The sequence below is a fragment of the Gobio gobio genome, assembly GCF_949357685.1.
Source record: "Gobio gobio genome assembly, chromosome: 11".
NCBI classification, from domain to species: Eukaryota; Metazoa; Chordata; class Actinopteri; order Cypriniformes; family Gobionidae; genus Gobio; species Gobio gobio.
In genome coordinates, this window is record NC_137104.1 from 47,168,027 (window position 1) to 47,190,169 (window position 22,143).

Genomic DNA, 22,143 nt, shown 5'->3' on the forward strand with positions numbered 1-22,143 from the left:
AAACTTGATGGCCCAGAATAGTAAGTAAAAACGTCATTTAAGGAGTCCAAATGACTACAGTGGCTCTGTATTAAGTCTATCATGCGACGGAAATACTTTTTGAGCGGAAAAACAACAAAAATAACGACTTTATCACACTATTATTGTTGTTCAATTTGAGCCTCTGACGAGAGTTCACGGGAGTGCCACGACGCATGCGCGAGAACTGAGATTAACCCTACTCCGAAAGAGTGAGCAGCCAGTAACAAGTAGTAGTAGAAGAAGAACGCCGTAATCTCAGTTCTCGCGCATGCGTCGTGGCACTCCCGCGAACTCTCAAATTGAACAACAATAATAGTGTGATAAAGTCGTTATTTTTGTTGTTTTTCCGCTCAAAAAGTATTTTCGTCGCATGATAGACTTAATACAGAGCCACTGTAGTCATTTGGACTCCTTAAATGACGTTTTTACTTACTATTCTGGGCCATCAAGTTTCATTCCCTCTGAAAGCCTATGGAGGAGTGAGACAGCTCTCAGATTTCATCAAAAATATACTAAATTATGTTCCGAAGATGAACGAAGGTCTTACATGGTTGGAACAACATGAGGGTGAGTAATTACTGACAGAATTTTCATTTTTGGGTGAACTAACCCTTCAAGTTTTTCAGTTGAGTCTAACAGATTCAGGTAAGAAATAAAAAGTAATCAAATATAAAATAACACTGGATAGTTTTCATTGCAAAAAATAAATACAGATTAATGTTTACAATTAAAGTTCAAAAGTGATTCAGTCAAGAGAAGAGAGAGACTTTCTATTTGTCTTTTGTTCTGTTATTAACATGACAGGTTTATTAGGCTGCTGTCACTTTAAGAGCATATGCACAGATTCAATATACTGTTACACAACATGTGTTATTTATGCTCCAAAACTGACTGTATTTACTAGGGCTGTCAACGAATATTCTAAATTCGAATATATATTCGAATAGTTTTTAAAAAACAAATTTCGAAGGTGAAAATTAATATTCGAATAAATAAAAAAATGTGGGGAAAAAAAACGCCCGCGGTAGTAGAGGCGTGGCTGTCTGCTTTGCGAGTGGGCCTGAAGCCTTGTGTACTCTGGCCTGTCTCCGCAACGCAAGCCCCCGCTGACTGCTCGCGCTCCTCCCCAAACGGACGAGGTGTTTATATTTGACGCGCTCGCCGTTGTGCTTTTCTTTGAAACGACAGATGGCGACTCGGAGTAATTGTTCTATAAACTATCAGGAAAAGCGTCAAGAAGAAGTGGGCTAATGTACACAGGTGACGATATTTATTTTAGTACACTTCACCGAAAACCACACTACAAAAGAATCATGTAAAACAGATCAAAATAAACCTTGATATTACTTGTGACATGAGAACAAAATGCATGTGGAAATGTAACGTTAACTTATACAACTCAATTTATGATATCTAAATGTTTCCTAATTTCACTAAACACTTTAGTGAGTTTTCACTTAGTTTCATGAACTTTTCTTTATTAAACGGGCTTTATTATGCTTTTGTAGGCTCGTTTTGTAAATATAAGCAACTAATTTGTATGTCCAAACTGGACCACCCTTACTTTGCATCGCCCGCCACAAGCTCTCTGTCTGCAACACGACAAGAGGCCATAACGGAGAAATTAATTTTGTTAATTTGTAAGGACATGAGAGCGATCAGTGTTGTGGATGGGGCGGGATTCAGGGAGTTCTGTCAAGCAATGGAGCCGAGGTACTGACTGAATAGATATTGCATGAATGAAGGATAAATGCACTGCTTCCACTGGTTTGATTATTTACCGTTTCATGTCAAGGAAAAGTTCCATGTTTACCACAGCACAGCTCGCTCGGAGCGTTCAATAATATGCTGTAAAACTTGTTTCAATCACTGAATGAAGCCTGCTGTATTTGGGACAAGAGTCGCGACCTTAAATTGCTTGCACAAAACTCTTGATCAGCTCTCAAAATGTGTTTGTTCATTTAAACCATTATGCAGAGAGGGTGAGGGCGAGAGAGAGAGTGAGGTCCGCGGTCTTGGCCATTAGTTGATTTACTTGTTTTTGTGTAGGTAATACGTTGTCAAATATGTTTAAACTTAAATAGACTACCTATATAAGTAGTTATGTCTCTTTGTATTCATTTGTCCTGTTATTGACGTAATGCGCGTCATTGATAAAATGCGCAACCAGATGTTCGAATAGTTCGAATATTCGTGCTTTTTTTAGAGGGAATATTCGAACGTCATTTTTGAGCAATTTTGACGGCCCTATTATTTACCTCAATACTCTGCAAGACAGGCATTTTGACATAACTTTGTATGTATTTGACTGTTTAAGTGCAATACACGCCACAAAAAAGAAGCAAATTTGGTACTCACAAGCTGTTTAAATAGATCAGTGGTGTGCACGCTTTTGTTGTGAGTACAAAACCTCCAGGAATTACTAAAATTATGCGCAACACAAGCACTAGTCAACTGGAGCAAATGTGACGAGTGAGTGACAGGAGGCGGCTGTGTGTCAATTCGCCGTCAGAGAGAAGAAAGAGTGAGAGTATCGATACTGCAGAAAGTAAGTAACAACATGAGGGTTAGGGAATGATGACAGAATTTTCATTTAAACACACAAAACCTTTTTCTGTTTGCATGTTTTTTTTCTCTTTTGTTTCCTTTTTGGAGCTGTTATACAAATAATATTATTTTTTGCAAGAAACAATGTCTTCCAGGTACATTGACATTTTTTTAATGATGCTGTCTTCTCATCAGTTTGAGGGCATTTGAGAACATTTCAACATCTCCTGTCTCTCTTCCTAATGAGCTCCTCGCTTTAATCTGACCCCACAGAGCACTCTAAAATACCACAACAGATTCACAGTTTCCAGCCCGTCTCTATGGTTACCCCAGACCAGATTCTAGAACACCTTACATCTCCATTAAAAGCAGCCGAGATGGATTATTACAATAAAATGTAAATGTCCTACCCTTTGTCCGTTCTCACCCGGTTCACCGGGCAAACCTGGAGATCCAGGTGGGCCCTGAGAAAAACAATATAAACAATAGGCTAATTAAAAACAATGAAGAACACAACAAAAACAGACCATGAATGTGATATGTTAAGATGTACAATGATCCCAAACACTCGAGCCCTATGCAAAACGTCTGGATGTCATTGAATTAGATATAAAATATCAAGTATCATCTGCAATCAGGAGCTTTTCTCATAACATATCTTCTTCAATATGTACATTTAAAACAATTAAAAAAACGAAATATTTCTTACAGGAGGTCCAGGGGGGCCGTCCGCTCCTGGAAGTCCTCGTTCTCCGGGGACGCCCTGAAAACACACACACACACACACACACAGTTAAGAGAAGACTCCGAAGAAGCAAAGGTAGACTCATCTTCTAAACAGAATATACACTTACAGTCTCCCCCTTGAGTCCTGCCATCTGAACCTGAGAAAAATCACAGATGTGCAACTCAATACAGCCGTTTTACAATGTAAATTCATTCAGTATAGAATCAAACGTCTTACTGCATTGCCAGGTATTCCAGCAGGACCTTGTTCACCCTATCAAACAAACACAGCGTTTATGAAACATCATTTGGATGGTTTAAACCTTTGAAGAGATTTATTCAATGCTGGTTGAAATCCCTCAAAGAGTTATTTGATATTCTGAGTTGAGTTAAACTGTACTGCATGTTGCAACGCATGACATTTTTTGTCATTTCCTTTGGGAATAAGTTAATGAAAGTGTGTGTGAGACAGCGATAAAATGACAGACTAGTTACATATTTGGATGAGCGTGAGAAACAGACATATGATCCAAAACTATAATTTTCCAAGAAAGATATATGCGTTTTGGGCTTTTATGTGAAATAAGGAAGAGTTAAATCTGGGTTCATCTTTAACTACAAAATAAATGAAAAAGGACCTATAGGGATGAGACTTAAAAGGGAAAATGAGACTTAAGGGGATAGTTCACCCAAAAATGAAAATGACCCCATGATTTACTCACCCTCAAGCCATTCTAGATGTACATGACATTCTTCTTACAGACGAATACAATCAGATTTATATAGAAAATTGTCCTGGCATTGTCCTGTTCCAAGCATTATAATGGCAATGAATGGGGGTCGAGATTGAAGCCCAAAAAAAGTGCATCCATCCATCATAAAAGTGCTCCACTCCACACGGCTCCGGGGGGTTAATAAAGGCCTTCTGAAGTGAAGTGATGTATTTGTGTAAGAAAAATATCCATATTTAAAACTTTATAAACTAAAATAACTAGCTTCTGAGTAACCCCTGACCTGACGCATGCATATTGAAGAACGCAGAAGCGCAGAGGATAGGGTAAAACAAAACACGAAGTGTGCCATCTGGGACAGGGCCATTGTCGGAGTAGCAGCAGCAGTGATGGTGGCGGTTGTATCTAATACAAAATAAGCATCTTGAGTTGATTAGTAGAGTTAAATAAGAGGCGATCTGGCGCTGGAATGCGTTTTTGAAATCATGCAGAGTGCTCGTGGCGCTGTTTTCAGTATTGGTGGCTCGTGCACAGACAAGCGATTCAATCGATTGCTGTTGCAGGGACTTTATTCGTTCCGTCGAAATCACAAAACGAAATGCACCCAAATGTGTCCCTGTTCTTGATATACTCTTGATATGAGAAAATAAATAAATAAACTATACAACGGTGGATTAGAACCTCTAGCATGCTTAACAAAAATTCCACCACAAGACCATCAAGAGCTCACACACACTCATAGCGGATCTATGTATTTATTCACTAACATAAAAAATCTCTGGACTACAAAATATTCTGTTATATAGCAGATGTAAGGATGAAATTATCGTCCCATTGCTGGACACACTCCCATCGCAGATTTTTTATTTTATTGATTGACCTGAGCGAAAGGTTCGGCAGATCAATCACAGCGCTTGCGGTCCGCGTAGAATTGACGCATTGTTACATTTTTTGAGAGGTCAGGGTACATCGTAGGCTATGCGCGTAACACACAGCCTACGACGTAGCTACAGCGTACACGCGACGCAGAAGTATAAATTGGCCTTTACGCTACTCCTCCATCCTACGTCAGACATTGCGCCAGGGGTTATTCTTTTGGCGCAAGTCAACTTGCCGGAAGCTAGTTATTTTATTTTATAGTTATAAATATGGATATTTTTCTTACAAAAGCCCATTGCTTCACTTCAGAAGGCCTTTATTAACCCCCTGGCGTCATAAGGAATACTTTTTTTGATGAATGGATGCACTTTTTTGGGCTTCAAAATTTAAATTTTTGGGTGAATTATCCCTTTAACTTTGTGTTCTATGTTCTAGTGGAGGTCATGTATGGATGAATAAAAGACCGGCCCAGATCTTTAAAAGCACAGAAACCAGCATCCCAAAATAAAGTGTGTCCACACCTTTTCTCCTTTCACTCCATTTGAACCAGGAGTGCCAATCAGCCCCCTAAGACCCTAATATTAGAGAAAGAGAGCATTTAGTTAAAACATATAGCAATACTTGACACAAGCTCACATTAATATCTGGCACATGGCAAATTATATACATTACAGAACCCTCTGAACACTTACTTCTTTTCCTTGAAGACCTGGTTTACCTGGAAATCCATCTAAACCTGGTTCACCCTAAACAACATTAAAAAGGCAGACGTCATTGAATGGAACATTTGTGTAATAAAAATATATACACTACCAGTCAAAAGTGTAGGGTCAGTACATTTTTTTCATTATTACATTTAAAACATATTAAAATAGAAAAGTCATAGTAATATTGTGAAATATTTGTCACCAATTAAAGTTTATTACTTATTATATTGTTGATAAAAAATGTTTTATTCATAACTTTAAAAAAATTACAGACCCCAAACTTTTGAACAATAGTGTATATGCAATATTTAATTATGTCCTGTATTCTGCTTACAATTTTACAATGCTAATTTCATGAAAGCTCTATAAATTACTTTAATATAACAGCGCAAATGCAATTTGTTCTGTACATCTCTTTTAGATTTGAATAGTATGTCACATCCAAGGTCTCTATTTCTTTCTCTTTTTTTGTCCCACAAACATATAGGTTTGGAATGGCATGACTCCTTTAACGTTTAACTACATATAGTTGTCTAGACAGGTGTTTTGTTTTTAATACAGACAACAGCAGGAAACTGACTGACAGGATGGAAAATTAATGACTGTAAAATGACAAGCTCTTGAAAAACATGTGCAATATACACTATACAGAGCCTGGCGTTTCAGGTCAGGAATTCAGGAAATATAACAGATGGTAAAGGAGTTTGCATGATGTATTTATTTTTAAGTTCAAGGCCATTTCAGTTCAAAAGAAAACCATTCTCGCAAAAGTATAATCTGATATTTCCTGTTTCAATGAACTAGGCATTGCTTCTAAAAATATATCTATTTGCTCCATTTACATTGGATTATTATTATTATACAAAAAACAGCAGCCGTGGCTGACAGAACTTTACTGTTAAAAATATGTTCGAATTTAACTTGCAGTTAAGTCCTTAATTTATTTCCATTTTTATCAACTGATGCAATGTTAACATACCAAGCCAATCTGATTGTACATGTAGAAGTTCATCACAAATAGCTTTTTCACAAACTGATGTAATACTGATAAAAGATGCCCATCATGGTAACATACATGCCATTTGTCATAAGTCTCAAGGGTATATTTGTGGCAAACAATACATTGTATGGGTCAAAATTATAGATTTTTCTTTTATGCCAAAAATCATTAGGATATTAAGTAAAGTTCATGTTCCATGAATGTAAATTTCCTACCGTAAATATATTTAAAAATGTATTATTCGTAGAAATATGCGTTGCTAAGGTCTTCATTTGGACAACTTTAAAGGCGATTTTCTCAATATTTCGATTTTTTTTTCCACCCTCAGATTCCAGATTTTCAAATAGTTCTAGCCAAATATTGTCCCATCCTAACAAACCATACATCAATGGAAAGCATATTAATCTCAACAAAGCGGCAACCTCCCGCAGTTTCTCTTGAAGCCAATACGGAAGTGACTTAAACTGCAATTCATCGAATGGCCGCTAGAGGCAGGCTCCAGAAGGGAACAGAATCTCATTGAGCCCCATGTTAAAATGCCCAACTTTACAGCAGAAAAAAAAACATGTTTACAGCCTGGTACAAATTGTGGTTTTGGTCTATATGGCAAATTTTGCCCTTCATGACAACTGTGAGGGGGGTGAATTTTTTTATAACTCATTCGTTTATATTATATAAAGCATTAAAGTTCTGCATAATTAAGGGTGTGGCCCACTTTGAGTGACAGGTGGATTGCCGTTTGTCTGCTGTCTGTTAGTCATCGCGTCACTTCAGCTCCGCCCACGTCCCGCCTTTTTGCCCATTTTCTGTTATCCGGGAGTGACGCGTGATGACGCGCTGCCAAGATGGCAATGGCCAGCTCGTCCATACTTTGCACTACTTCAGAACGGCTCTTCAGAATCCTATGGATGACGTCACGGACACTACATCCATATTTTTTTACAGTCTATGATCTCAACTTTTAATAATGCAATAAACACAATTAACAACAGAATGTTACAAAAAACACCTAATGTACATAACTGATAACAGGAAAACTAGGAAGAAACCATTATTTAAATGGAAAAAAAAAAAAAACATCAAAATGTGAAGTGGCAAAGGGAATTATGGGACTGGGAATGTCAATTTATGGTTTTTCACTGCAAGTCATAGGATGACTTTTTCCAAAAACTGTACATAACATTTTTATTTTACAATGAAATGTCCTGTTCGATTATCAGTTTTTCACCATATAGACACAGAGTGCATTTAGGCCACACCCACACCCGTGGCAATCCAACGCTCTCCATTGACTTCGTATTGCGTGAAGAGGCCTCCTTGTCATTTCTGACTTATAACAAAAAAACAGAACAATGTCTAAAAGTTACTATGTGACAGGGTTTACAGCAAACAAGCTAAAAAACACAGAAATAAGTTTTTATAAGCTGTCGACCCAAAGAAAAACAAGCGTTTAAGGAGACAAAAGTGGAGACAGGCAATAAGACATGCATCAGTAGGAAGAATGGGAACATTTTGGGATCCTGACACTCAGTATGCCTACACTCTCAGAAAAAAAAAAGGTACAAAAGCTATCACTGGGGCGGTACCTTTTCAAAAGGTACACTTTTGTACCTAAATGGTGCATATTGGTACCTTAAATGTACATATTAGTACCTAAAGTGTACATATTAGTACCTAAAGTGTACATATTAGTACCTAAAGTGTACATATTAGTACCTAAAAGGAACAAAAGTGTACCTTTTGAAAAGGTACTGCCCCAGTGACAGCTTTTGTACCTTTATTTCTGAGAGTGTACGTGTGCAGTAAACATTTTGTCACTGTTAAGTCAAATATCCAAATGTCTAGTATTATATATTATATTTCCTGTCGCTGATTACGTTCCCCTCCAGTGGGTGTAGTTCTAGTTCTCAGTGTAATATAACATGTCTCAATTGCCTGTATCCACTTGTGTCCTTAAATGTTTTTTTTTAGCTTGTTTGCTGTACTCCTTGTCACATATCGTTAGCCTCATAGTCATTTTTTGGCCAAATATGATCATGGCAATTATGCTATGAGGCTAATGATATCAGCTTTTAGACATTGTTCTGTTTTTTTGTTCAAAAATGTCAAAAATGACAAGGAGGCCGCTTCACGCAATACAAAGTCAATGGAGACGGTTTGAAATACAGCAACATCAGCTCAACCAATGGTGTGAGTTTAGGGCGGAACTAACCTGTATGAAAACAATCAGTGTTTTTGCAGTTCCATATGCTGCGCAAATTTGCTTCAGCGTTAACTTCAAAGTTTGTTTCAGAAAAAGTCAAATTTGTCTTAACAGCTCTCAGTGTGTGTGTGGAGGTGGACCGTTGGACAGACTGCGGAATGACGGCAATGCTGTACCATGTGAAACTGTCTGGCTGCACAACACCCCCTCAGAACAGGAAATATGGAGTCTGCATCCGCACTGTGACATCTGTTTGAGTTATTAGTCTGCCTGTGTACACTCTGTAGAAATATTCCCTCTGTAGCGTTTGGATCTGACAGGTATGTAGTGCTTTGTGAGGATGACTCGTTTGGACTCTGTCCAAGTTATTCCAAAGCATGAAAACTAAAACAGGGGTGCTGACAAGGGGAAGACAACCGGGAACATTGTCCCAGGCCTTGAAGTGGGTGAAAGAGGTTCTGCAATGCCAAACTAAACTAGATGTTTTACATTTTCTGAAGACGATGTGAGTGCTGCAGGCACGTGCAAAAACTCTGCTACATGATTTAAGAATCATTTGTGTCTAGTGCAGGACGTGTTATGTGCCAAACTTCAGCGTGAGGGATTTGTTCAGATCACTAAGCCTAAGTAATGATGTTTGTGGGAAGATAGTTGTTATAATTGACAGGTGTCAGTCATCCTTTACCCTATCTCCGGAGGATCCTTTGTCTCCTTTATTTCCGGCGCCACCCTGACGAAAAACACAACATGCTCTTAATATGTTACAAACTTCACAGCAGGGTTATTATAGTTGAATAAATCTAAAACCATGAAAAAACATTAGTGTTGCTTGAAATAAAATTAAATCTAAAAAGTTCATCTATTTTAACTATTTGCCAAGGGCGACATTTCATATTTTCATATAGTTTAACGATGTAATAAAAAAAACTAAAACTTACAAAAAAGAACACATTAAAACAAACAAAACTAAACTAAAACTTTAAATTCAAAATATTAATAAAAATTATAATAGCCATTGGACACACACTGATCTGTTATGAACAGATGTTACACAATATTATGAATGCAAAGATTTAATTTTAATTTGTTTGATGACCATATACTGAAGCCAGATTTCACCTCAGTGAGTGATTGAGATTTCTGCCCCTCCATTGACAGCTGCGCAACTACCACTTTGAGTTTGATGCTTCAAAAAGTTCATAAAGAGATCATAAAACTGATTTATGTGATTTGAGCGGTTTAGTCCAAATCTACTGAAGAGACTTGATCACTTTATATGAAGAACAGATTTAATGTAAGCTTTTATTCACATATTAACGTTCATCAACACATACAATCATGCTTGTTTGACGTTCGAGAACCAATGAGGTTCATTCTCGTGTTACGCGGCACGTTTGAGCTTCTACAAGAACCAATGAGGTTCATTCTCGTGTTACGCAACACGTTTGAGCTTCCACAAGAACCAATGAGGTTCATTCTCGTGTTACGCGGCACGTTTGAGCTTCCACAAGAACCAATGAGGTTCATTCTCATGTTACGCAACACGTTTGAGCTTCCACAAGAACCAATGAGGTTCATTCTCATGTTACGCAACACGTTTGAGTTTCCGCAAGAACCAATGAGGTTCATTCTCGTGTTATGCAGCACGTTTGAGTTTCCGCAAGAACCAATGAGGTTCATTCTCGTGTTACGCAGCACGTTTGAGTTTCCGCAAGAACCAATGAGGTTCATTCTCATGTTACGCAACACGTTTGAGCTTCCTCAAGAACCAATGAGGTTCATTCTCATGTTACGCAACACGTTTGAGCTTCCACAAGAACCAATGAGGTTCATTCTCATGTTACGCAACACGTTTGAGCTTCCACAAGAACCAATGAGGTTCATTCTCATGTTACGCAACACGTTTGAGCTTCCACAAGAACCAATGAGGTTCATTCTCATGTTACGCAACACGTTTGAGTTTCCGCAAGAACCAATGAGGTTCATTCTCGTGTTATGCAGCACGTTTGAGCTTCGACAAGAACCAATGAGGTTCATTCTCGTGTTACGCAACACGTTTGAGCTTCGACAAGAACCAATGAGGTTCATTCTCGTGTTGCGCAACACGTTTGAGTTTCTGCAAGAACCAATGAGGTTCATTCTCGTGTTACGCAGCACGTTTGCGCTTCGACAAGAACCAATGAGGTTCATTCTCGTGTTACGCAGCACGTTTGAGTTTCCGCAAGAACCAATGAGGTTCATTCTAATGTTACGCAACACGTTTGAGCTTCCTCAAGAACCAATGAGGTTCATTCTCATGTTACGCAGGATGTTGTAATTCTACAAGAACCAATGAAGTTCATTCTCGTGTTACGCAGCACGTTTGAGTTTCCGCAAGAACCAATGAGGTTCATTCTAATGTTACGCAACACGTTTGAGCTTCCTCAAGAACCAATGAGGTTCATTCTCATGTTACGCAGGATGTTGTAATTCTACAAGAACCAATGAGGTTCATTCTAATGTTACGCAGCACGTTTGAGCTTCAGCAAGAACCAATGAGGTTCATTCTCGTGTTACGCAGGACGTTTGCGCTTCCTCAAGAACCAATGAGGTTCATTCTCATGTTACGCAGGACGTTTGTGCTTCTACAAGAACCAATGAGGTTCATTCTCGTGTTACGCAACACGTTTGAGCTTCCTCAAGAACCAATGAGGTTCATTCTCATGTTATGCAGCACGTTTGAGCTTCAGCAAGAACCAATGAGGTTCATTCTCGTGTTACGCAGGACATTTGCGCTTCCTCAAGAACCAATGAGGTTCATTCTCGTGTTACGCAACACGTTTGAGCTTCAGCAAGAACCAATGAGGTTCATTCTCGTGTTACGCAGGACGTTTGCGCTTCCTCAAGAACCAATGAGGTTCATTCTCATGTTACGCAGGACGTTTGAGCTTCCTCAAGAACCAATGAGGTTCATTCTCAAGTTACGCAGCACGTTTGAGCTTCAGCAAGAACCAATGAGGTTCATTCTCGTGTTACGCAGGACATTTGCGCTTTCTCAAGAACCAATGAGGTTCATTCTCATGTTACGCAGGACGTTTGAGCTTCCTCAAGAACCAATGAGGTTCATTCTCATGTTACGCAGCACGTTTGAGCTTCAGCAAGAACCAATGAGGTTCATTCTCGTGTTACGCAACACGTTTGAGCTTCAGCAAGAACCAATGAGGTTCATTCTCGTGTTACGCAGGACGTTTGTGCTTCTACAAGAACCAATGAAGTTCATTCTCGTGTTTCGCAACACGTTTGAGCTTCAGCAAGAACCAATGAGGTTCATTCTCGTGTTACGCAACACGTTTGTGCTTCTACAAGAACCAATGAAGTTCATTCTCGTGTTACGCAAAACGTTTGAGCTTCCTCAAGAACCAATGAGGTTCATTCTCGTGTTACGCAGGACGTTTGAACCAATGAGGTTCATTCTCATGTTACGCAACACGTTTGAGCTTCCTCAAGAACCAATGAGGTTCATTCTCGTGTTACGCAGGACGTTTGTGCTTCTACAAGAACCAATGAAGTTCATTCTCGTGTTTCGCAACACGTTTGAGCTTCAGCAAGAACCAATGAGGTTCATTCTCGTGTTACGCAACACGTTTGTGCTTCTACAAGAACCAATGAAGTTCATTCTCGTGTTACGCAAAACGTTTGAGCTTCCTCAAGAACCAATGAGGTTCATTCTCGTGTTACGCAGGACGTTTGAACCAATGAGGTTCATTCTCATGTTACGCAACACGTTTGAGCTTCCTCAAGAACCAATGAGGTTCATTCTCGTGTTACGCAGGACGTTAGCGCTTCCTCAAGAACCAATGAGGTTCATTCTCGTGTTACGCAGCACGTTTGTTCTCGCATGTCAAACCAAGTTCAGTTGAGCTTCTGTTTATGTTCGCTGATCAATGTTTATATGTGAATAAAAGACTAAATTCAATCTGCTCATCATATAAAGAGATTGAGTCTCTTCAGACAAAAAAGACTAAACAGCCCGCATCTCGTTTTAACTTTTTGATGCGTCAAAGTGGTAGTTACGTGGACTGTCAATGGAGGGATAGAAATTTTCAACTCCAATTTTCAAAAGGATTTCATTAAAATGTCCTCATTTGTGTTCCGAAGATAAACGAAAGTCTTATGGGTTTGGAACGACATGAGGGCGAGTAAATAATGACAATTTTCATTTTTGGTTGAACTAACCCTTTAAGAATTAAAAATTGTTAAACAAAAACATGAGAAATGAAGTTGCAATTGTGAAATATAAAATAGTATTTTTGATAAAGTCTTAAGTATGTTTTTATTGTTTTACTCTGAGGCAGAAATGGGTTTCCATAATCATTAGTAGAAGCAGCTGGTTTAAATACACAGGTCATACTTACAGACACCCCTTGAGGACCTGGTGCTCCGGGCGGACCAGAATCACCTTGGAAACCCTGAATGAAAGCAGGCCAGATCATGTTAAAAATGATGTGAGAAGAACATCTATTACAGTGACAGAAATTGATTCCTAAAATGATGCAACACAGAGAAAATAACATGAAGAAAACAGTGAACACAATGAAATCTACTATAAGGGCAGACAGTAGAGAGCTGTATAATCTAACACCATGTTATGATTTTGTGCAATATTTTAAATTTGATGTTGATTTGATTTTATAGGTAACATCCACAATTGCTCAGAATGACCAAAGTGGTCATTTGTTTTTTTTTTGCATTACCATCATTTCATATTAAAAATAAGACAGGACGTCTGTGTAGTAAACATTATTTTTTTTAGAATTATAACAACCTCTTTGCAAAAGTTCGTTTTTGACACTGATCTGATCACACATATTCTAACTCTTTTGTCTAAAGGTGGTGATGTTTTACCTTTGGTCCCAGAGGTCCAGGTAACCCAGCTTCACCTGCAAGTCCTTGTTCACCCTGTTCATCAGTACAAACATGACATGCTTGGTCAATACACCATCAAAATATACCATCAACTAAACAAAAAAACATTTTTTTTTAACTCACTCTTTGTCCCTTATCGCCATGTTTCCCAGCCAGACCTGGTAAACCATCTGATCCCTAAAAATGGCAAAATAAATAAAACTTTATGTATTTTTATGAACACATCAGTGTGTCCTCTCACCAATGGGATCATTAAGAACGTTTAGACATCTGCTGATGTAACCAAGGCTGCATGGGTGTGGAAAAATAAAACTAACCAATAAGATCAGAGAATTCACAAATCAAGTCCAACACTGTATTATTATATATCTATATATCTGTTACATTATACACAATCATTAAAAAGTTTGGGGTCAGTAAGATTTTTGGAAAGACATTAATATCTTATTCAGCAAGGATGCATTAAATTGGCATTTTTAATGTTACAAAAGATTTCTATTTAAAATAATAAATGGATGTAAATATAATAAATGCTGTTCTTTTGAACCTTTTTATAAATATTTGTATCAATGTTTTCTTTTTTTGTGAGCAGCAAATTAGAATTAAATAATTTTGGAAAGATCATGTGACTGAAGACTGGAGTATGATGCTGATAATTCAGCTTTAATCACAGGAATGAAATACATTTTAAATTAAAGTAGAAACTGATTTTAAATGGTAATAACATTTCACAATATTAATGTTTCTACTGTATTTATCGCATACATGCAGACCTGGTTAAACTTCTTTCAAAAACATCAAGAAATCTTCCCGACCCCAAACCTTTGAACTGAAGTGCAAGTTAATTGCAAATACCATTTGATGTTGCATGTGGGTCAATGACATGACATGTATTTTTTGTGTCCGAATTCATTATTTTCCTAAAACGAATTGTAATAAATACATTTCATATCAAATTGATCTACAATATTTCCTTTATAAGAAACCCTTTTAATTTTTTTTAAATCCAATTGACTTTTTGAGTTGTGGTGGTTGAAAGACCAAAAATGTCAGGTGGTGCAACCATCCGAACGTACAAGTAGAAAACAAAACTGCAATAAAAAGGTTCATTTTCTCAGTAAAATTCTTAATCAAATAGTTTGGCATGATTATATATTAAATTCCTTATAAATGAGGGAAAATAATGTATCAGTCCTATTTCAAAACTATTCTATTACATTAAAAAACTTTTGTCCGAAAAATGTACTTCTCCAAATGTCAGGGAGAGCGACCGACATAAAAATGCCATTTTATGCAATGTTACTTTAAGAAAACCATGTGACAGCATATGACATCACACAGAAGACCCCAGAGGACCCCTTCGATGCAGTAACAATGTTAGTCACCCTCCCATAAATATTAGATCATTTGACATTTTTGAGTAATGATGAGGTTGATTCAACTTATCATGTCAGGTGGTATGACCCCTGGAAAACTTTGAAAATGTGTTAGTATAAAAATGTGTATTTGATTTTAAAAAAAAAATGGTATGTATAACCTTGAGCATATGGTCAAACATTTGTACATTTGTATAGGTGTCCAAGTTAATGCCTGTTAGACTTGAATGGAGTTTAAAATGTCAGGTGGTGCGACCAGCAAATTTACATTTAAAAGTATCAATTCCCACTGCAATTGCAAAATGAAGTAATAAATATAACTGTAAACTGTTATATAATGTAGGGGAGCGCGGGGCACTACCTAACACGGGGTTAGTTGTAACACGCATGGTTTAACGCTTTCCACACATGCCAGAGTGACGAAACTAAGTGTATTTACTAGTTGCCATATCAATATTATTTAGAGAAAAAAATTGCGCCAAAATTAAAAAAATTCCTTGGAAGATATCACTGAACATTTATTTAACCATAGCAAAAGTAAATTTCTTACTTCAGTTTATTTTTCATTTCTGTTTTTTGTGTTTATTTAAAATAAGACAAATCCGATATTATTTTAATCTTATATCTGTTATTTAACAGTTGAGATCGTTCTTTAATTCTGATCTAACAGCAGAAGACACGGCTCGGGGGTTAAATCCCAGTTGTGCAGATGGGGTGCGTTGTAACACTGCCTCTATCAGCCCCTATTAGAAATATGACATTATATTCTATACTTTTATGAATTATTTTGAGAAACCACGAGAAAAGGGTGAATAATGACTGAGAGTCAATGTTCAGAAATTATTATTTATTATTAGGTTTTTAACTGTGCTGTTTAGCTGTATTTAGCGATGTGTTTGTTGTCAAACTCAAAAATCAGTATATTTTTAATGATAAAAAAAATGCCATTATTTCATTTTAAAAAGTTAATAATTGTATTTTATTGACAAAACATTTTAGTTTGTCTTGGATACTTTTTTGATTATATCGGGTAACATTTTAACATGTTACAATGTACCCCACCTAAGGGGCATGTTGTCACAATTCCCTTCCATTCTTTCAGGGTAAATCAAGAAAAAAGTATACACTGTATTAATGAAACAAAACCACATAATTGTACTAGACATGTGGGGAATTAATGTGAGGAAAAAATTTATACTCTGAACCCCAAGTGAATTTACACAAACTGAGAAAGTCAAAAAGCGTTAGGTTGTGCCCCGCTCTCCCCTATACAAAGAATTTTTACAGTTAAAAATAAAACATAAAAACTCCTTATGGAAAATTGGGTGTTTGAACACATAGAAAAATGTCTGTTTATATGAATTGGACTAAAAGGGCAATACATAAAGAAAATGAAAGGGAATTGACCATGTGATATGCATTTTAGATACAACAATGATTCATATTTTAAATGAATATATGGTCGCACCACCTGACGTTTTCTGGGTGGTCAAATCTGAAATCGTGTTTAATAATGAATTAATGTTGCCTTAAAAGCTGTAAAACCAATGTGAATCAACACCATACATTTGTGACATAAAAATGCATTTTAAAACGGTTTTGCTTTAAATTATTAATTTTTTTATCTTGAAAACCTTATTTGTCATTGACCCATGCACACAAGTGTATCTTACTCTTTCTCCTTTGTCTCCTCTGGCTCCAGATTCACCGCGTTCGCCGCTGTCCCCCTGTGGAGAGAGGTGTAATTTCAGTATGGCTTTGCAATAAGATGTCACATGACTCCCGGACGTTCATCCTTCAGCGTGTGCTGTACATGTTCGATGGGGCCAAATGCATGTGAAGCACACTTTCATTTACATAAAGTTCAAAATGTTCCTGTAAAAACCTAAAAAAATCCGACCTTCCAACCAAACAATTAATTATCAAAAAACATGACCAACAAACCAGCCAACTAAAAGGTTTTTGTTTGAAAGTATCAGATATAACCACAATATTTCCATCTTCATTCAAAAAGAATCACATACTGTAAGTAAGGGCATATCAATTCTGTTGAAAGGCTTGTGAGATCAAAATATAAAAAGAGGCCAACAGCAGTCAGTGTAGTTTTCTAGTCAAGGCAATTAATCACACACTAATGCTAAACACCACTAAGGAACCCTATAGAAATAGTTGCCATTATATCTTGCCTTTCAGACATCTCGTGCACTCCAGGGAATCTCCTGGAATTCTGAGCGTTGAACAGTACAAGAGAAATGCTTTTATGACCTGATTATAGTAACGACTTCACGCGCTGCAGCTGACAGCCTGTAATTACTCTCAAAGTCCTTTGCACTTCGAGAGAGCCAACCGATAAATGATACACACCACCAAGAGAGTAACACAACAAAACGACCACAACATAGAGAGCTTGCAAACTATATGGCATATTGTGAAGATTTAATTGAAATTTGTTAAGCTGTTGTAGCAATGTCCACCTCAGAGAACAAATAAAATGCATAAATAAAATACAAAACAAATTCTGGAAAAGGCTCTCAGCCAATCAGATTTGAGAACCAGAACTAATATACACACACCGATTCGGTGACCTAATATTGTGTTGGTCCCCCTTTTGCTGCCAAAACAGCCCTGACCCATTGAGGCATGGACTCCACTAGACCCCTGAAGGTGTGCTGTGGTATCTGGCACCAAGATGTTAGCAGCAGATCCTTTAAATTATGTAAGTTGTGAGGTAGGGCCTCCATGGATCGGACTTGTTTGTTCTGCACATCCCACAGATGCTCGATTGGATTGAGATCTGGGGAATTTGGAGGCCAAGTCAACACCTCAAACTCGTGCTCCTCAAACCATTCCTGAACTATTTTTGCTTTGTGGCAGGCGCATTATCTGCTGAAAGAGCCACCAGGGAATACCGTTTCCATTAAAGGGTGTACATGGTCTGCAACAATTCTTAGGTAGGTGGTACGTGTCAAAGTAACATCCACATGGATGGCAGGACCCAAAGTTTCCCAGCAGAACATTGCCCAAAGCATCACACTGCCTCCGCCAGCTTGCCACTTTTGATAGAGACTGACCACTGCAGACCGGGAACACTCCACAAGAGCTGCAGTTTTGGAGATGCTCTGACCCAGTCGTCTAGCCATCACAATTTAGCCCTTGTCAAACTCGCTCAAATCCTTACGCTTGCCCATTTTTCTTGTAATATGTGGTAATATCTCTTTCTGCATGTGCACAATGGGTCAGCATGTCAAAAGCACATGTGTGAACTCCTGCAAGTCTGCACCACAGCTCCGACATGAATTTTAGTGTGAAAGTTTTGACAACATGACAACGTAAAAGAGTTTGAAAGAGACAGAGACAGAAACACCTCAAACACAAACATGCGTTTGCGGCATCATGCACTTTAACCAGCCAACTCCTCGATATGCTAGCTAACATTATAACACATGGATACTTGTGAGTACAGACATACATTCACATACACAGAATGAACACACATACATACACGCATGGACACTCATGCAAATCACTGACGCATAAATACACACACACAAGCAAATGCATAATCATGCATAACAATAAAACGTTTGTGTACTTGTGTCCACAATGCTGATACGAGGTATTCTGGGTAGTTACTGCCCCATTTGGCTAGGATTCCTCCTTTTTTGTTAGTCTAGGGGAATGTTTTATCTAATCTATTGTATCTATTGTATATATATATATATATATATATATATATATATTTTATATCTACAAATTCTTAAATCAAGATTACATTCATAATAATAAGTAAGATATAATAATAAGATAATAAGTCTTGTTTTCTGAAAAAAGTATAAAAATTAATCCAGTTTAGCCTTAAATATAAAAAATACCGGTCAATAGGGTGTTAAAGGTAGGGTAGGTAAGAATGATCTAAAACACTTTTGTCCAAATTTGTTTAAACTTTCTTTATATGTCAATACATTATTAAAATTTAAGTACTCTGAAAAAGAGAGTACAAAAATCGAGTGACTCTAGACTTTTTAATCTGCAATAAACACCGCTCATTATTTTTGTTCGGGCCGAAACAAGTGATTGGCTTGCAGCGACTGTCACTCTCTCTCGCTACCATGGCTACCACCGCTTTTGCTCCAGGATCTGCCCACATGCGCGCACCCCAGTGTTGCCAAGTCGGGCTACTTCAAACACTGTTGCCGCGGGCTGTTTTTCATGTCCGCAGGTTGAAGCGACCCCAATTATGTGATATTTTGCCCCAGGATTTGCGAATTTTAGCAGGCAGCCCTACCAAAAAGACACATATTTTACCCCCCAAACGCGATTGGGCTTGTTTTGGGCTAGTTTTGAGTAGCAATTGGGCGGATTTTGTTGTGAAAACCTGGCAACCCTGGCGCACCCGTTTGATTTGAGATCAAGAGGCTGTATTTCTGCTGGACAGGTAATCTTTCATTTTGATTATAAAGTTTTTTGGTTTATGTTTTCATGAAGCATGTCTCACTAGCACACGTAGCTGCTTAATATACATAACATTACTTAGCATAAAGTTACAATGTTATACACTTAGCGAACCAGATGATAAATACTCAATATGCTCAGCTCAAGTTGATCGCTGTCGTGTTGAATTTCGCAAAATGTAACTTTAGATAACAAAATGCATGTGTAAAAGCTAGCACACTGCATCCAGGAACTTTTTTTAGAACTAAGTTAGCTTTAGCTACTACCCTCTGTCTAAACTCTAAACTAAATTTTACCATGTTCACCGGGAACTTTACCTGCACGTTTATTTCGGCCCTTGGTTTGTTTTTATATACTCTACCGATGTTTATGTTGATGTTTTTATCCTGTGTGTGTCGTAGACACTGTGTTGTGTGTGTATTTTAAACTTTACCAGTATCGTTATTCTAGCTTGATAGTGAGTACTAAAAGACATCTTATTTGTTTATATTCATAATGATAAAGTTAGATTTTTTATTACATGTGATTCTGACATGATGTCACTGCATGCACTTCTTCTACGCTCGCCTAAATAATGCGTCTTTCAGCTGAGCTGATCGCGTAGCGCGTTCATGTGTTTTGGGGGCGTGGCTTTGGAAAGAGCCCAGAAGGGAGAAGGTGGAGTGAATGGAAATAATGAGCTGTCTTTAAAACAGTCGTGAGAGGTCTACAGACACTCAATTTTTATACTTTCTTTTTCTGAGTACTTACATTTTAATTATGTATTGATATATAAAGAAAGTTTAAACAAATTTGGAAAAAAAGTTTTTTAACCAAATCCTACCTACCTACCCTACCTTTAAGAAAATAAATTATAAAAAATAAACTTTTGTTAATTTTTATTAGCCTATTGACATTTTCTTAACCTATTTTTTCTTGTTTTATGCATACACACAATTCATTTTGATAAATTGTTCCGGAAATAAGACCGGTATATTCACCGGTTCTTTGGCTGAGGTGCTAGCACCGCTGACTGAGGTGCTATATAGCACCGCTACCATATGCAGAACATGTTAAGATATGGTGCTATAAACCACCAAAAGTGGTTCCCCTATGATTACGTCCAAGAACCACTTTTAGTGCCATATAGCACCATTTTTTTTAGAGTGTGATATACATCACAATAGGGAAGAAAAGACGACCGTAACTTCAGTTTCATGCCGACTTTAATTCATTATGTATTTTGATTTAAGAATGTTTAGATATTTGCACTGGAAAACAATACAAAAGTAAGAAAATATTTTTTTGCTGTGGCGAAAAATAACAGAACACCTAAGGGTTTTATTCTAAACCATACGAGCAATAGTAATTGTTTAGTGTGTTTGTTTTGTAATTGTTAAAGGCAGGGTATAGGCGATTTGTTCCAGAAACATTTTTTGTTATGCTGGTTGAAAGTCTCTTCACATCCTGATAGCAATCACTAAGTCAAGTGGTCTAAATGTATTTATAGTAGTTCTGGGGACAAATTAATCATGATTAATCCAAAATAAAAGTTAGGGGTTACATAATATATGTGTGTGTGCTGCAGGGCCGTAACCATCATAGACATTGAGGGGGACAAGTCCCCCCAATAATTAGAAATGGCCAAATTATTGTAATGTTTGTGTGATTTGAGACATGAGGTAGTTTAACGGCGTCTCTCATGACGCTTTGCTCCCTGCTGTACTCGTTCATGTGTTTTGAAAGAGGCGTGGCTTTTGAGACGCTCTGAAGGGAGGGTGGGATCTTATAGCCTGGCTCCGCCCTCCTACGTACTTCTGCTCAATGTTCATTTTCCTTCAGTACTCCGTCTGGGATTGCGGTATATTCTCTGGTTTTCTCTGGTCAAATTTTAACCGGTCCAATCAGCGTACAGAGGGAGTGGCTGAGAACGATGGCGTTGATGTCTAGTTTGAGATGACATACATCGCAACCAAATGTTAGCGATTGGTTATGGCAGAACCAGAGTGGCTCTGGGCAGATCCAATAGTATTAAACTTCAACAGAGTACCCGCCTTCAAGGACGTTAACGCTTGTCGATGGAGAGTGGCCAGACTCTCTGTACAAATTAAATATACGAGAGTCTGGTAGGACCAGGCTAGGGATCTTATGCTTTCAAAGCTAGTTTGTATTTGCTAGCATTTCCGAAAATTGCCTACCCTACCATTAATCTGCTCCAGCACAGTAGGGGTCAATATTTACATATGCCTAGGGCACTTACAGGAAATTCCACTGGCCAATCCAGCATGCAGCATTTTTCTAGCTGTGGGCGTCGGCTGGCTTCTAAATTTGGTCCAATGGAAATCTCAAAATACAACTCTTTTTCGAGAACTCTTCACAGATCAAATGAGTGAAATCTAGACATTACCAATATCGCAATAAGCACAAGTAAATGTTTAAATAATGTCAGTTGCCGTTCTGTTCCCAACACCACGGTCGTCTATATCTCCCGTAAGTATCTCTGACTGATAGAGGCTAATTATGACATTATTCTGAGGTAATTATGCCCTGGAGTCTGTCCGTCTGTCTGCTGAGCAGCGGAGGATGTCTGTTTTAAGCGCTGTGAGTGGGTGTTCAG

General features: G+C 37.8%; 1 protein-coding gene across 1 annotated transcript in view; it reads right to left on the reverse strand.

The window, feature by feature from the left end:
* The window catches only part of col22a1 (collagen, type XXII, alpha 1), a 96,061-nt gene that overhangs the window by 33,632 nt on the left and 40,286 nt on the right, over positions 1 to 22,143 (reverse strand). Inside the window, exons 13-23 of the mRNA XM_079830268.1 lie at positions 16,769 to 16,822; positions 13,843 to 13,896; positions 13,699 to 13,752; positions 13,209 to 13,262; positions 9,500 to 9,544; positions 5,597 to 5,650; positions 5,426 to 5,479; positions 3,533 to 3,568; positions 3,423 to 3,452; positions 3,278 to 3,331; positions 2,979 to 3,032 (exon numbers count right to left, since the gene is read on the reverse strand). Coding sequence (XP_079686394.1) covers positions 2,979 to 3,032; positions 3,278 to 3,331; positions 3,423 to 3,452; positions 3,533 to 3,568; positions 5,426 to 5,479; positions 5,597 to 5,650; positions 9,500 to 9,544; positions 13,209 to 13,262; positions 13,699 to 13,752; positions 13,843 to 13,896; positions 16,769 to 16,822 — 543 coding nt within the window. The remainder of the gene's footprint in view (positions 1 to 2,978; positions 3,033 to 3,277; positions 3,332 to 3,422; positions 3,453 to 3,532; positions 3,569 to 5,425; positions 5,480 to 5,596; positions 5,651 to 9,499; positions 9,545 to 13,208; positions 13,263 to 13,698; positions 13,753 to 13,842; positions 13,897 to 16,768; positions 16,823 to 22,143) is intronic.